The sequence below is a fragment of the Coturnix japonica genome, chromosome 2, assembly GCF_054131305.1.
Source record: "Coturnix japonica strain WE chromosome 2, WE-NBRP24, whole genome shotgun sequence".
NCBI classification, from domain to species: Eukaryota; Metazoa; Chordata; class Aves; order Galliformes; family Phasianidae; genus Coturnix; species Coturnix japonica.
The window spans coordinates 6,484,366-6,501,307 of NC_140664.1; the positions used below are offsets into that span (position 1 = coordinate 6,484,366).

Sequence of the window (16,942 nt, forward strand, 5' to 3'; positions counted from 1 at the left end):
TTGAGTTGTGAAAACTTGTTTTTTTTAAAGGTGGGTGTAATTGGAAATTGGATCTCATTGTAGTAGGCATCAAGTACTTCTCTAATTCTGCAGATCTAGTAATTCTGTCATGTAATTTAAGCAGATGCTTGGCGTAAGTACTGCTATCTTCTGGAATTGTACCCATCATTCTATGCACATGTACCTGTCATTATATGCATATGAATTTAAAAATAGAAACTGAAATAGTTGAACTAATGATTACTGAGTTTAATGTTTTATTTATCAGGCAGTGCAGCAGTAGGACAAATTTTAAAAAAAGATATATTTAGATTAGTCATGAGGCAGAAATTCTTTCCTATGAAGGTGACGAGGAACTGAAAGAGGTTTCCCAGAGAAAGTGTGTATGCCCCATCCCTGGAAGTGTTCACAACCAAGTTGGATGGGGCTTTGGGCAACTTGGTGTAATGGAAGCGGGGTTGGAAGTAGATGATCGTTAATTGTCCCTTCCAACTAAAGCATTCAGTGATTTGCACTCATATATTATAGATAATGCAGAATTTAGTCAAATGTTGTTAACAAACGTTTTTTGTTCTTTCTTTTAGGAGCCACAAAAATTGTTCCTGTTGAGGCTGCTCCCCAAGAAAGTGAGCCAGCTACTCCAGAAACAGCGGTTCAGGACCCATCACAACGAAGAGGATATCAGGAGTATGCAATTCAACAGACTCCATACGAACAGACAATGAAATCAAGCAGGTAATTTTGAAGTATTTATGTTCATACAAAATATTTCATTTTTATTAAAATCAACAGGGAAGCTTTGCATTCATATTTTCTGAGCCTTTTCAATAAAGGAACAGCTAAAAATACTCTGTGCATAGGTTGTAGAATTTAAAAAACAAACAAAGAGTATCTCTTTATTATAAAATAAAGGTAATTATTTGTGTCTGCTATGAATATCTATGAAATGTTTGACACCAAGTTTCAATATTTTAAGATACAGCTATTCTTGTTTCTTTTTAGGTTGGGTCCAACTCAGCTGAAGATCTTTACGTGTGTATACTGCAACAAGGTGTTCAAATTTAAACACTCCCTCCAAGCACATTTGAGGATTCATACAAATGAAAAACCATACAAGTGTTCATACTGCAATTATGCCAGTGCAATCAAAGCCAACCTGAATGTTCACATGCGGAAACATACAGGGGAGAAATTTAGCTGTGACTATTGTACATTCACATGTCTCAGCAGAGGCCATCTCAGAGTCCATATTGAAAGAGTTCACAAGAAAATTAAGCAGCATTGTCGCTTCTGCAAAAAGCAATACTCGGATATTAAAAATTTGATCAAGCATATCAAGGAAACGCACGACCTTCAAGATAAGAAGGTGAAAGATGTTTTTGATGAGCTTCGCTTGATGACTCGAGAGGGCAAAAGGCAGCTTCTTTATGACTGCCATATTTGTGAACGCAAATTTAAAAATGAACTCGATCGAGACCGTCACATGCTTGTCCACGGTGATGAAAGACCTTTTGCTTGTGAGCTCTGTGGTCATGGAGCCACTAAATACCAAGCTCTCGAGCTTCATGTTCGCAAACACCCATTTGTCTACGTGTGTTCTGTGTGCCTGATGAAATTTGTCAGTTCTGTAAGACTCCGTGCTCATATCAAAGAAGTACATGCAGATTTGCAGGAAACTTCTGTTTTTAACAGTTCCATCAATCAGAGTTTCTGCCTGCTTGAGCTTGGAGGTGATATACAGCCAGAAGCACTTGGTGAACAGCTAGCACAAACTGCGGATGAATTGACTATCATGAGTACTAATGCTGTTAACACACCATCAGATGAATCGATAGCTGCAGATGTGAATGATAATGATCAGCATAATGGTGACTTAAAAACAAATACTGTTCCTTCCTTAGAATCTGAAAATCCTCTTGTAGACAACGTAAGAGGGACTGTCTGTGAGGCATCAGCAGTCACAAACATTCAATCCTGTGTAATGTCAGATTGCTTTCTTCTGAAAAATGGCACCTCTGCTCCTGATGAGTTAAAAGATTCTGCTGCAAATGGAGAGGAATCTAATCACTGCAGTTCAGTAAATGAACAGGGTGAAGAAATTCAGCTTTTGCTCTCGGAGGATGCAAGTTTAAATGTGAGTCAAAACAATGCAGTGACTGAGGATCTTTCAGTTTCTGAAGAGAAAAATCAGTCTGTTCCTTCTAGTGAGTCAGAAACGAGCAATCCATCAGTTCAGAACTCAACAGGAACAACTGACCCTTTGCTAGCAACAGATGCTAATGCAGCCATCAGTCCACAGGCAGCCTCTTCTAATACAGATAAATCAGATAATCGGAGTGGAGCTGTTGCCTTTATGCAGATCTTGGATAGCTTACAGAAGAGACAAATGAACACTGAGTTGTGTGAGAGGATAAGGAAGGTTTATGGAGATTTGGAATGTGAATATTGTGGTAAGAAGCAGTATAAAGACGTGGGGTTTTTTTGTTTTTGTTTTTTTAATGTTATATGATGGGCCGTATCTTTTCTACTTCTCTGGTCTATAGTTTTTGGTAAATTTGTGTATCTTTGCATCAGTATTTTTTAGTTCAGTATGGACTGTGGAGTTCAGGGTAGTTTACCCTGAGCTGTCTAAACAAAATCAAGTGATTCAAATCCCCTCATAAAACAGTCATGGTATGTAGTAAAGCAGAGCTTTGCCCTGGTCAATTTTCTGTTGGTTTGAAGCTTGATAGAACTGGGCAGATTCTTTTTGCCTGTCTGCCTTATCCTACCTCAGAACTTTCACTGGGGCCAAGCAGAACAGACATAACTTCCATGATGAGCATTACAGTCTGTGCTTTTGCATTTAAGCTTCATTGTCGTCTTAGTGTAAAATTCATTCTTTGTTGGAAAGCATGGGAAGATGTACAATCATACAAATCATGCATAATGGATACATGATGTATTTTTGAACTATTTTCTCTGACAGTGAAAATTTTCATTATGTGCTTTAAGATCAGCACTATTCTGATTTTAATTGATTTTTGTATTTACCGAAGTGAGAAGACTATGCATCCTCATTTATCCCAACTGCAAATTTTTTGGCTGACACAGCAGGAGTAAAATAGTTGGGATTCTTCTTACAGTCTCCCTTTTTGAGAAGGGGAAGGAGTCAAGGTTTTTGTTTCTTATATTGTCAGTTGTAAACACCATAATATATGTTTTATTTGTATGCATTTTTCTTTTTATTGGTGCCATTGTATCAAAAGAACTTTTAGGAAGGAATAACATGAAAGGAAGTAGCCAAAAAATTTCTGACAATCTTTTCTACTGAACAGTTAAATTCAGAGTCTTTGTATAGGAGGAAGACATATAAAGGACTTCCTCATTAGCAAGAGGATCATTTATACATAACGCAGTTGCACTTGTTAAGCTATTTGAGGACATACAACACAACCTTTTTAGACAAAAACATTCTTGAAAACATTTTTGTTAGTAGACTCTTTAAATTTTTGTTGTTGTTGTTGCAGCCAGAGGGGACACCATTCAAACAGGATGCTTTGTCGTAAAAGAAAACTGGGTATGCATTGGAATGTTCATTAACAGTTGCTTAGAAATCACTTTCTCTATGTCTGATTTTATTTTCAGGCAAGTTATTTTGGTACCAAGTGCATTACGACATGCATGTTCGTACGCATACTCGAGAACATTTATATTATTGCACCCAGTGCAGTTACTCTTCCATCACCAAAAACTGCCTTAAGCGTCACGTCATTCAAAAGCACAGCAATATTTTGCTGAAATGTCCTACAGAACATTGTGACTACTCTACTCCGGATAAATACAAGCTCCAGGCGCATCTTAAAGTTCACTCTGAGCTGGTAAGTAACCAAAAGTAACAAGTCAAGTAGTATGCTTATCTGCATTCAGTGTCATCTCCTTTTGTTTGGAATCATGTGGCAGTGCTTGATGATAGAGCTCTAACCTCAGCACATGAGCACTTCTGTCTGCCTGAGAAGTCTTAGATGATCTGGTTACAAGAGCTAGAGGAAGCATATATTTAGAATCATAGAATCATTCTGGTTGGAGATGACAACTAAGATAATTTAATCTAACCATTAAACCATTGCCTCCATGCCCACTAAGCCATGTCCCTCATTGCCATATCTACCCTTTCCTTGAAAACCACCAGGGATGGTGACTCCACCACTTCACTGAGTTTAATCACTCCTATTGTATCTTCCCATTGTGTTTGTTGGTGTCTGCTTTCTCCCTTCAGTTTTCTCAGTATTCTCAGGTTCTTTGAGTCTTGGAAGACTGAAGCGACATCTGATACTGTTACTTCATTCCTCCAAGTTGAATCCCTCCCTTCTCAGAGAGATGATTGTGGCAAAATGAATATTTATTTCTCCTTTAAATATATAGACAAGTTTAAATTGCTGAAAAGCTTTTTTATTAATATTGTTTCTCAATAGCCCTAAGTAGTTGCAGCCCATCTGTTTGACTAATCACAATTTTCTTTAACTGTTACAAAGATAAAACATCTCATCTTAAAGTCTCCCATCTTAATCAGTAAACCTTCCAGCCCTGAATGCCCATTGCTTTTTTGCATTAGAAGAGGTAGAACAAATCTGCTTTTAAGTGCCCTGTTACATGTTTTCTCTGAGACTATGTATGGGACTGCATACTGGACTGGGAACACTTTTTCTCTAAAACACTGCTTGGTGATATTTCTCTGATTTAACATTATCACATGAATAATGTAGAATGCACCACTTACAGGCATGTTACTCCTAATCATGTGAGAAAATAACATCACAACTTGCTTAAACTGCCATTATTACAGTTGGTGGTGCGTTCCATTTTTTTAAAGTGAAATGTAAAGTTTGAAAAAATTTTTCCTCATATGTGGACAATTTCTAGCTACTAAAGTAGCATAACTGCTTCAAAAAGGTGTTTACATATCAGCCTGATGTTTTCAGGTCATCTTCCGCACTTTACAGGTAGGCTCTTGGCGAATGTTTTCGACAACTGAAGTTGTTCTTAAAGGTATTTTTACTCTGATTATTTGGAACTGCAGGTCAGATTTAAAAACCAACAACCAGAAAAACAAACAAACAAGCCATGAAACAAGCCAAACAAAGCATAAATAACATAAAAAAAGAGGTTTATTTTCCTCAATCAATCTGAACTTAAAATTATGAATCATGAGGCAGATATTTTTTAGGCTGCTTTTGTATTTATTAAGTTTCTAACGTGCACCTGATGGGAAAAAATCCGTGTAAATGGTGTCTGAGGCTACTTTGAAAAAAGAGCCCAAAATTAGACTTCTGTGTCCTTCTACTTTTATTTTTTCAAGTGCTATAAATATCCGACATCTCCCACCAGGAGGATCATTTTCATGACACTAAATGGAACTGAGAACATGCATCTCATAATTAAAAACATTGTGAAAATGAGCTCTTTCAAAATTATGCTTAGTGGTGCTTACTGCAGGATCTATTTGAGTATTTAAATGAATGGAAAAAATCATTTATTAGCATTTACTCAGTAACTAACCTTAGCAGTGCTCTTATTGGTCCTTTTGTCTGCTGCTTGATGTATTTACTTAATGCATACCTTCAGTAAACAGGGCTGCTCATCCAAAATACAGTACTTCAAAAAAAGTAGGCACAGACAAATACAGAAAGCTACTTTAATGTTGGTTTTCATTTGCAAAACTAATACTTAATAAATATTAATGTTAAAAGTTCCCCAGTGATAGCCAAGATGTAAATCTCAGTTCCTTATACAAATGCACGTATTTCATTAGGTTGTTCCTGGCTGCTTTTCAGCTGGATTCCTGTCTTATTTGGTGAACAGGATAAATGATGATTATTAAAAAGCGACTTTGTGCTCATCCCTATCATTCCTATAGCACCCATCATTTGCTCTGTACTGATAAACATCAGAGACAAGTTTGTGTCTGAAATTATTATAAACCTGTAAGTGATACTCCAAGATAAGCACATCCGATCCAGAGTTGGAGTTTAGATCCAGAACAGCTACCCGTACTTTGGTGACTACATGTACTTCATGTACATTTCTGGATGCAAAAAACTGTTATTTGGAAGGATGCTTAGAAATTTTGTTATGCTGCTAACCTTAATAATAACATCATTAGAGCTTTGAGTCATATGTGAGATACTTGTGCTCTTGTTGCTCATTTCCCTCTCCTGAGGAGTGTCATTTTCATGTTACTGATCTGGCTGTGATATTTCTATATCTGTGATATTTGCCACTGTGTAGTCAAGAATGCAAGGTACTGGATGGAGAACGAATTAAGTGAATGACTGGCATCTCAGTTGAAAAGTGGCTTTCTTTCTTGGTACTGGCTTCCATAAGCAGTTTCAGCTGACCGCTTATTTTTCTAAGTAGTTATTTCATGAAAAATGCATAAAAAGTATTGCATGCAGTTGCTTGTCATGTTATGATGCTGTAATGAAGTCTGTCTAGCCTTTTACAATTTTTTAAGTAATTTCCTTTGTATATGTGTGTAACGATTTTCTGGGTACATCAGAGCAGCTTAGCATAGTTGCATTTTAATTGTGACATCAGCTTAATTCAGGAATCTTAACAATTTCAGTTTGAACATCATGACAAGCATGGTGAGGATTTCTACAGTCTTCACTTGTTACAAGTTTAACTTAGGAGCCCTATTTTGTGTTTTATGTTATTATTTAATTTTTTGTTGTTTTCAGTGCTCTTCACAGTGTTTTGATTTGGTTTTAAGTCAATAAAACTTAGAGTGATGCTAGCATAGGTACCTTCTGTAATGTGTATGTTTCTTCAGTCATCAGTTTCTGTTCAGCACTTTGATATTCACTCCTTTCTTTTTAGTTTTATTTTTTTGCTGCTCTGACATGTACATATTATTTTTAGTGTAGAAGCATCTTTATCTTAACAAATTCCTTTTCACATTTGTAAAATCTTGTATTCTTTTCAATATAATAATGCAGGAAAAGTTGAGAGAGCCAGATTCTGCAGTATAGGGATGAAATGATGCTAAACATCCCTTCTCAGCAGCTCATCAGGCATCATGAGAATACTCTGCTGACCATTAGCTTCAGAAAAGCTTTATAAGAAAGAGGAGTGGTAATGGCAGAAAAATATATTTTAAGCCAGTGTAGTCCATTTGGCCTGAGTGCTACACTTACCTGGCTGCCAAGCTGGGAGGCCTTGGGCAGATGAGAGGTGTTTAATTTTGCCAATGGCACCAGTGTTTAGTGGAGCTTTGTTTTATTTCCTGCTCATAGAATATTGTCACTGCTAATAAAGAAGCTGAGGGTGTTGTTGATTTCTATATCGTGTTAGTCTGATACGGTATGAATTGAATGATTTTTATAGTGGCTGTGGTCTTAATTTTACACTGCTAATAAAACGAATTACAAAGCAGTCAGGAGTTCACACAGTCTCTTTTGAAATTAGCACCAGAACTGCTGTTACAGTCCATGAATTTATATTGATGTATGGCATCATCACACATTACTTTGTATTTTCATAGGATAAGATCCTCATGTCATCAGAAAGACTCTTTATTTATGAGCACGTTAGAGTAGGCTGGTTACACTCCTGGTGTTTTGCAGTGTTGGTTGTGTTTTGCATTGTTTGATTAATTATTGAACTTCATAGTGATCCAATTTTTTTTTTTTTTTTTTTTTTAAGTGCTGCAGATCTGGAGTGTTTTTTTTAAGGCTATATACTAGTACAGCTACCTATTGAATTATCATGAAAAACATACATCAGAGGAACAAAATTCTCTTTAAGGCCTGTATGTTGTACTACAGATACTGAAATCCTTCTTAAGCACAATTTTAACTTGTTTATATACAGAGAAAGGCACTGTGATTCCTCTGCAAATTGATAATGAATGATAACATAAACCAAGAAAATTCTGTGATAGTAGTAGACTACATTTTTCACTGGCTTTAAAATATTTATGAACCTGACTAATTCTGATGTGTGGGATGTGAACAGTACTTTCAATCAGAAAAACTAACTTTACTTTGGAATTATTTTAAGTTACTTGTATGTTCTCAAATTGGATAATGCGGGGATGAATGAAGCCTCAGGAAGTATGGATGTGACTTTAAATTGAAGTAGTTGATTGGATTATGCAGCTGGTTTCCAACAAAGGTAGATCTGTCTTTCTTGATACTTTGCTTCTCAAAGGCATTTAAGGGGCAGGCAGTCTGATACCATGCAGGATAAGTACTTCTATTCATAGCAGAGGAAAACTTGCATGCTAAGAATGTGATGAAGGCATTACTACAGCCTCATTGCAAGATGTTCAAAGTGCCTCTGTCACTGCTTATGGCAAGGGCAATCAGCAGAGAGCTAGAGCTGTGGTGGGGGCATCTTTTTTGGAACTCTGCTCAGAACTGGAACCTGTTAATCTACAAAGGACACAATTTTGAAGATCATTTACTTCAGAACTTGGTGTGGAAAACTTTCTCACTACTTGAAGAAATCTGTTAGGATTATTTTGTTATTGATTTTGTTTTAATTTGTTTTCCACATGCATGTGGAAAAATACGTTCTTGATGCCTGTACTTTAATTCTTCTCCTCAAGAGTAACTGCAGGAAGTTACCATAATTACATCATCAAAGTAATAAAAAAAATGATACAAATATGTCTAAAGATTTATTTTTATGAGAATGAATTTACCCATTTTCTTTTGGGTAACACATTCATGTAGAAGACCAAAATCTTCTGTAGCAGGTTTAGTGATAATAGGGTACATAGTTTGAGAGATACTAATTCTGTGAATTAACAGCTCTTTTCTTGAGGGCACTTTCTAAGCATTGCACAGGCTTCTTGAATCTCTTCCTCCATAAACTAGCTGGTGTTCTCTGCTGTTCCCACTTAATGTGAGGTTCTTGGGGTTCCAAGTGGTGACTGACCCAACTCTTAGTAAGATACTTTACTTTACTCAAGGTGTTGATCCTCTAGGAGCTGCTGTCCCCCATCCTTAGCATAGTTTTTTTTCACAGCTTTCTGGCCGTGTGGTCAGAATTATTGTTGTACTATTGCCATATTAACAGCAGGAGTTTCTAACCCATATTCCACTGTCATGAAATTATTTATTGCTCTTGCAGCCAGTTTTTTTTCTCAGATGTAAATGATATTGAATGCAAATGCTTACGAGCTGATCCAAAACAATTTATGACTAACATCCTTCATTTTTGCTTTTCTTTTAAGAGGAACATCCATTTATAACTGCAGCCTACAGACAATATTTACCTCTTTGCACTTTTTCCTGGTTAGCGTCAGGTCAGAAATAGCAGTGTCCAGGATTCTTACTCTCCTTTTACTTGCACATTTCTCTTTCTTAACATAGGGATCGTTTTCTTTTTGAAACAGTAATCTTCATTCTGTACTCTTCAGGAGGCTTTCTGTCCTCTTGAAATTACCGGTAAAATACCTGCTTTGTAGCTTCAACTCACCTTTTGCAATGATCTCACAGTGGTTTGGTAGATACACTACCTGGTGGGAGATGTGTTATTTACCTAGTTGTCAGGACTAACAAGACTTATTTCACTCCGTCTGTTGTTTTGATACTCATCTCATTCATTAATCTGGTCAGAGCAATGGTGTGTAGATGACCTATGGATTTGGTTGAGCGCCTGGTCTGTATCAGCTTGTTTGGTGATGTTAAAGCTTTTATAACATCAGTGACACTGATAAAATCCAGATAAATCTGGAAATCTTTAGGTCACTACAGTGGAATAATTTACTAGTGACATGTGAAAATGCTGCGTATTTATAGTGTTCAAAATGTAGACTTTGAATAAGTAATAGCATGTGTCATTGTTAACTCTTCTGCTCAATTTCAGGCCATTAAGCAGTATTATAAATACATATACTGGTGGATGTCTTCTGAATAATGAAATCTGATAGTTAGGTTTCAGATTGGAGAATATGTGAAATCACTGAAATCTGTTTTGTGACTTTTGTCCAAAGTGTCAGCCAGAAGATAATGCTTACATTTATTGTGCATTTTCTCTCGTACTTTAACTTGAAGCTGTACATTCATGAGGATTAATGATGTGCTTAGAATCCTTTCATGTTTCTCTTTCACTTATTTTGCCATAAATCTCTGAATTTATTAAATTAAAGGAAGGAAAACAACAACAAAAAACAACCCTGAACTTTTGGTTATAACTTTGTTGAGAACTGTGTGTTACTGAATAACAATGTAATGATTACACCAGTGGACTTAAAATACAATCTTTCTCTTTCTTCTTATTTCTCACTTAAGGATAAAAAGAGCTACTCCTGTCCTGTGTGTGAGAAGTCATTTTCTGAAGATCGACTTATAAAGTCACACATCAAGATAAATCATCCTGGTAAGAAAAATCAAGAAAATATACTCAGTCTAGTACAATTCAACTATAAACTTCAGTGTCAGCAATATAATGTGGTTACACTCCAAAGAAAAAGTCTGTGTCTAATCTAATTTGTTTTGATTAAGGATTTTATTGGGTTTGCATATGTTAGAATTTAGAATGAAAAGATTATTGTTCCAGGTATGTCAGTTAATTGTACTAAGCAATCTGACTTCACCTGGGAAAGAACTCATTTCCATCCACAAGATGACTTAAGTGAATTCAAATTAACCACCAGCGCATCTGGAATTAGTTCCATAGATATCATGTAAAAGCACATTTTTGCCCGTACATTAACTGACAGAAGTGAGTTTATTGCACGTTATTTTTTCTGTTGGTAGTTTGCTGTGTCTGTTGATAAATTCTCATGGATGCAGAGGTCACTGGGCTGACACTAGGCCTGCTCCCTTAGGATGTGGCCAGGCTTTATCTCCAGGGCCACCTGAAGTCTGCAGTAGGGTGGTTGCTAGAACCTGGTGTAATATTCAGCGGCCAGAATTAAGCTGGATCCAAGCTAACTACTGCAATCCAGTCAAAATCTTTTAAGATTTGCTTTATGAAGCCTTGATTTATCAGTTCTAGCACAATGGCACTATTTCCTTCACAGTATTTGTATGATATTGAGTAGAATGACTCACTGCCATTGTGTATAATGGGACTTCACTGTATAGGCTGACATACTTGAATCACCTCATTTTACAGCAATGCTTCCACTAGACATAATTTATTATTAAGTAGGAAAGTACCGGTTCAGTTTGGGAAAGAAGAAGCTCATTTAAAATCTCTTCCACAGTCTTTGTCTGAAATACAGCGTAGTAGGTAAAGCAGTAGTTTCTTGTCTTCCTACTGCCACTAGATAGTGCTAGACTCGTGTTTTTAACAATTTCCTTTGCTCTAAGTTCAGACTGGCTTCCATTCCAGCTCTCTTTTTCTCAAACCTTTTTATTTGCAGACCACTCTACAACAGTGTGCCTGGTGGAGGGCTTCCCATATGTTATAGGATGTATCTGATGCACCAGGCTGAGATGAGGAAAGACTTATGTGCTATATTGTAGACAGGAGATAAGACATTCAGTAAGCATAGAAATTAAAGTTCAAGAGCTGTGGCTTTAAAGCTTTTGTGTTGCCTTAGCCTGGGAATATATTATGTGGCTTCTCTAAATAATGTAGTCTGTGAATTAGCAATGCACTGTATATTGTGCCCTTAAAGCTTGCCATTGGTCTGCACTGTTCCATTGACTGCTGAATTATTAGTGTATGCTGTGCCTGGAGTCCAGAAATACCAGTTAATTCTGGAGCTGTTCTGTACTGAACTCAGGAATCAAAACACACTGAACAATTTGTTTTGTTTCTGATTCCTTCTAAAAATATAGGATGATTTTTTTTTGATTTGGGAAACTTCATTCTTTTAAACTCTTGAATATAACAAAAGTAAGGTTAAGAAATGATGTATGTACAGCCTATTGTTTGTATCTTCATTTCTAATTCATATATGTGAATAGAACTTATCTAATAAATCTGGTATACCTCTGTGGTACTAACAGAATACATCTAAGATATGCTTATGCAGCAGCTGTAATGCACAATTCTTTTCACTGTGCATGCAGTCCTTGTCAGCAGGAGGAAATCCTTTATTCTTCCAACATACTTAATTGCAAGCCAAATAAATGTAAGGAATGTGTTGCTGTAAATTGTCAATTACTGAATGAAATGACTGCAATTGTTTATAAGAGTGTAAATGGGAAAGAACAAAGATGAAAGAAAAAGATGAATACTCTTAAAAGGGATTGAATTTTAAAACAACACATCAAAAATTAATTTAAACTGAAACCATACTTATCATTAAAATGTTATTTCTGTAGCTCTTTTCTCCTTCCTTTCCTAATATAATTCTGCATGCCTTGCTCTCATTGCTTCAATTTTCATCAAGTATAAAAAGTGTTATTAAATAATACTCCTTTTTTTACTAGTTTTGCAGAAGATGAAGTTGAACTCTAGTCCCATGAAGTCAGTAGGACAAAAATCTCCTTAGATTTTTGTAGAGTTGTATTTTAAACCAGAGATATAAAACTCAGCCCTTTTGCCCAATGATTATGGAACTCAGCAGTAAAAGAGGGCTCTTGGATTCTCATCCCATCTCTCAGATCTACCTAGCTTTTCACCAGGTTTTACCCAGCTTTTATCTGATTTAATATTAAATGTATTAATAGTCCTCAGACATTGAGGCATCAACTTTCATAGATTCCTCCTGAGCAGACATACAAGCCTGAAGTCATGTACCAAGAATCCACCATGGAAAGTAGGTGAGAGTCCAGACCTGTCCGTCTTTTTCTAGTTTGAGTAATTAAAGATTGGATGGGAACCCTGACAACTTAATTGAACCTGCTAATCTGGCCCTGCTTGGAACTGGTGACCTTAGAACCCTTCCAGATGCATTTGTTTCAGTAGTCTGTTTTTTCTCTTCAAAATTTCTGATTATCAGGCATTCTGGGATCGTAGCTATGACTGAAGTATTGCGATCCTTAGCATCTCCGGAAAGCTGGGGTGAAATTTTGAAGAAACTCTTCTGAAAATATTGAGGAAAAAAGCACTAGATCAGTTTATTGGAAATGTTCATAGTTGGAAAATGGTTTTTAAGCCTGTGGCAACTGAAGATTTATTTATGTATCTATATATCAGTCTATTTATTTATTTATTGTAACCGGATAGTAGGGATTATTGAGTAAGCAGATTGAGAGAGATAGGTAAGAACATATGAAAATCTTTAAAGGAAAAGGCCCTAAGGTAGAAGTGTATTCATTACTTAGGTATTATCTGAGTGGAAGGGGGGGAAGGTAAAACTTCTTGCTCTTCAGATCCAGCTCTTCAGTATTAGTTATGGAACAGAGAACAAATTCCCCAGTGTCCTTGTTTTTATTATCTATTACTTTTCTCTCAGAGGTTTCAATGAGTACCATTTCTGAGATTCTTGGCCGAAGAGTTCAGTTGAAAGGACTTATTGGAAAACGAGCTGTGAAATGTCCCTATTGTGATTTTTATTTTATGAAGAATGGGTCAGACCTTCAGCGTCACATTTGGGCTCATGAAGGTAAAAGTCTGGTTTTGAGTTTTTGGGTGTGTGATCACTTTCTTATTCTACACAAGCTTCGCTAACATAAAAAGGAATTGAAATTTACTGCTGTACCTGAATCAAAAAAAAAAAAAAAAAAAAGTTAAACTACAGTAGAGTAGTTCTCAATGTTTATATAATTAGTTTAATAGATTCTAAATCACATATGAAATTACATTTTCACAACACAAATGGACAGCCTAAAGGTTAAAGAAAATTAATAAGCTTCTGATTCCATTTTTTTCAATACCTCATTCATATGCATCCAAAAAGTACATGTTCTCAACATGAATAGACAGCCTAAAGGTTAAAGAAAATTAAAAAGCTTCTTATTCCTTTTTTTTTTCTAGACCTCATTCATATACATCCAAAAATTATTCAATAAAAAAAGTGAGAAGTGATTTAAATTCAAATTCAGTCTCTTAAAACCAGCATTTTTCAGTAATTCCTTATGAAATGCTATTATTCTTTCAGGTTTGTCAAAAAATACTTGTTAGAGGAAACATAAAATAGCTGAAATCCTGTTGCTTTGATGTATACTTACAACTTCTTTGTGTATTATAATTGCATCATGCCAGGCATGGCAGCTGGCTGACATGGATCTAAACAGTGATGAAAAAAAACATACAAAATTGCTGATCCTATATGTATGTGCGTGTGTGTATGTGTGTATATATATGCATATATATAATTGTATACACAAATATATGACATGCATATATATATTTATTTAAGTGTCTCAGGAAGAAATCCCATTTCAGTGCTAGCACAGAGTTTGAAAATTCCTTTAACTTAAAACCTTTGTCCAGTAGAAGTTTCTGCCTAGTCAGTGTATCTGCGCTTATAACAGATGGGAGACAGCTCATATGACCACTCAAATAGTAAATAAACTATGGAGCAGATTGCTCCTTTCGGCATTATTCTGGATTCTTTATCAGTGAATTTGCATAAAGGGAATAATGGAATTTGGTACTTCTGAACTGTTTTTTTGTTACCAGTATTTGTGCCTGTGCAGGCATTTATTTATAGTACTGTGTGTTTGAAAGCCTCAACTCTGAGTTTATCTGTCTTTTTACTATAGAAGTTGTTTTCTTTAGGATCTTTTAGGAGCTTAGGTAATTCAAAATTGAAGGCTTGGAACAATTGCTCGTGTATTCTGTAGACAGAGTTTATGCTGCCAAGAAAACTTGGTACCCATGTCATATAGCTAGGGAGAAGTGGACAGGAATTTATTCCAAAATCAAAGCATGTGATCAAGCCTGCTTGAAAGTAGGTTGTAATTCCTCATGCTTGTAAATCTAGTTTTAAGATCATGAATATCAAACTAAAACTGTCAGAGCCTCATAAAACTGTTGAATTACTTTGCCAGTTCAGTTATATCCAACTTTTCTTTGAAAGATTTACTTTGTTCTAGCGACTTTCTGCTAGGTGAGATGGTGATGCTTTGGATGATCTGAAAGAAGGGAAATTGTAAGTGCTTGTGGCTTAACCAGAAAAGAAGTACCACTGGGCAAGCCATTAGCAAATCTGAAGCTAGTTAACAATCAAATGCAGCTTTACGTGTTCAACTTGTGCCTATGTATTAATTATCTAATGGACCAGTCTTCCTAAAAAAAGTTTCTCCATTCTTTATTACAGTAAATAGAGCATGTTAGTTATCAGAAGACTGATTTGATTGTGAGTTAGATTCAAATTTAGTTGTTTTGGATTCTGCATTTAAATGCAGAGTCAGCATACCAATACAAAAGTAATGCATTTAATATAGAAGAATTTAATTCTAAAATGAGCCCCTCAACACTCCATTCTCATAATGAGTTAAATCATGTGACACTGTCAAGAACTCGGTGTCGTTTACTTAGACTCAAGAGATTAAATTTAAAATGCTGACCTTGTTGCCTGTTTTGCTCTCAAAATTCAAAGTTTCTGTATCTCTCTCACGGAAATGCCCACTCTCACATCAAAACGTACAGCTTGTTTCCTAGTGCATTTTTTCTTTGTAGGTGTCAAACCCTTCAAATGTTCTCTCTGTGAGTATGCCGCTCGCTGCAAGAGTAACTTGAAAGCGCATATGAATCGTCACAGCACTGAGAAAACACACCTTTGTGATATGTGTGGGAAAAAGTTCAAATCGAAAAGCACTTTGAAGAGCCATAAACGCCTTCATACTGCTGATGGTAAGCGCACATTTATTAAATCCAAGTTTGTTTTAGGCCAATAACGGTTGCCTGTAACATAGCACTATATTAACAACCTTTTTCTCATTGGAGTTTATGTACTAATTCAAAAACTTTTCAAAGTCAACTTCTGTGAAAGACAGTTGTCCTTGGACTACTTGCATTTTCTGAACTTGTATTGTGATCACTTCCTTCTGTATGCTGTCAGAGTACTTCTGATCTCAACAGAAAATGCAGATAATAACTTAATTATCTGCTTTTTTCTGAGGGAATATTGTAGGAGTTGCCAAATCCGGTAGCCCAGTAAAAGCAAATTACTGCACACCTATGTCCCCAGTGTGTCCTAAGTGGGACACATGCGTATGTATTCCCAGTAGGCACATGCATAGGAATATTTACTCAGTAATTTCTGTGATAGTGATAGAAAACATGACAGATGTGAATCAAGATAAAAATATTCTAATTTCTTTCAAAATTTGGGGCTCAAATTGTTATTATTATTATTATTATTTGGGACACAACTTTATTTCCCTGTCGCTTTCAAATCACAATAAGCATGATAAGTTGTGATGTCCTAAGCAGCATGGTCTTTGTTACTCACGCAACTTTGTGGATCACAGTACCTCTCTTTATTGGCTATTTCATTCAAATTATTTTTTCTTGAATTTTTTTTTCCTGTTCACCAGCATTGCCCTTGCACCTAAACACATGATACTCTCTTATTTTTGTCTCTGCTCTTTTCAGTGTATGGGACACTAACAGAAGGAATGTTCCCTTTCATATTGGTATGATATGGGAGGTGGTGGAGTCTCCTTCTTTGGAGATATTCAAGACCTGCCTGGACACCTACCTGTGTGACGTGGTGTAGGGAGCCTGCTTTGGCAGGGGGGTTGGACTCAATGATCTCTAGAGGTCCCTTCCAACCCCTACAATTCTGGGATTCTGTGATATATATTATAGGAAATGTAGCCAACTCAGTAAATCATTCCTTATTCCAAAAGTGCTTTCCAGTGTTTTCAAATAACTTGATCAGTAGCATACAGGTGCTGAACATATGTATAAATTACATATGCAGAAATCACTAATTTCTCTTAGCAAATCATTTCCTGATGCCTGGCAGTGGGAGAGAGCAGGTCGTATTTGAACTGAAAGTAAATTTGGAATATAATCAGAATATGATGCTTAAAAAACATCTTCCTATGGTGCCATTAATGTCTCCTGCATGGGCCATGAAACAAACATGGTGTTCTGG

General features: G+C 36.1%; 1 protein-coding gene across 11 annotated transcripts in view; it reads left to right on the forward strand.

Moving 5' to 3' along the window:
- Positions 1-16,942, forward strand: part of ZFAT (zinc finger and AT-hook domain containing) — an 80,896-nt gene that overhangs the window by 37,034 nt on the left and 26,920 nt on the right. For 8 of the 11 annotated variants that reach the window (XR_014942394.1, XR_014942393.1, XR_014942396.1 and 5 more), the window contains 6 exons: positions 585-735; positions 1,003-2,450; positions 3,628-3,860; positions 10,281-10,368; positions 13,346-13,495; positions 15,517-15,690. Coding sequence is in view for 6 of the 11 variants with exons in the window: in XM_015856355.3 (XP_015711841.1) it covers positions 585-735; positions 1,003-2,450; positions 3,628-3,860; positions 10,281-10,368; positions 13,346-13,495; positions 15,517-15,690 (2,244 nt within the window). In the remaining 5 variants the exon portion in view is untranslated. Of the gene's footprint in view, positions 1-584; positions 736-1,002; positions 2,451-3,627; positions 3,862-4,982; positions 5,148-10,280; positions 10,369-13,345; positions 13,496-15,516; positions 15,691-16,942 lie in introns of those variants that run through there. The other 3 variants (XR_014942397.1, XM_085536931.1, XM_085536932.1) reach the window with 3 other exon arrangements.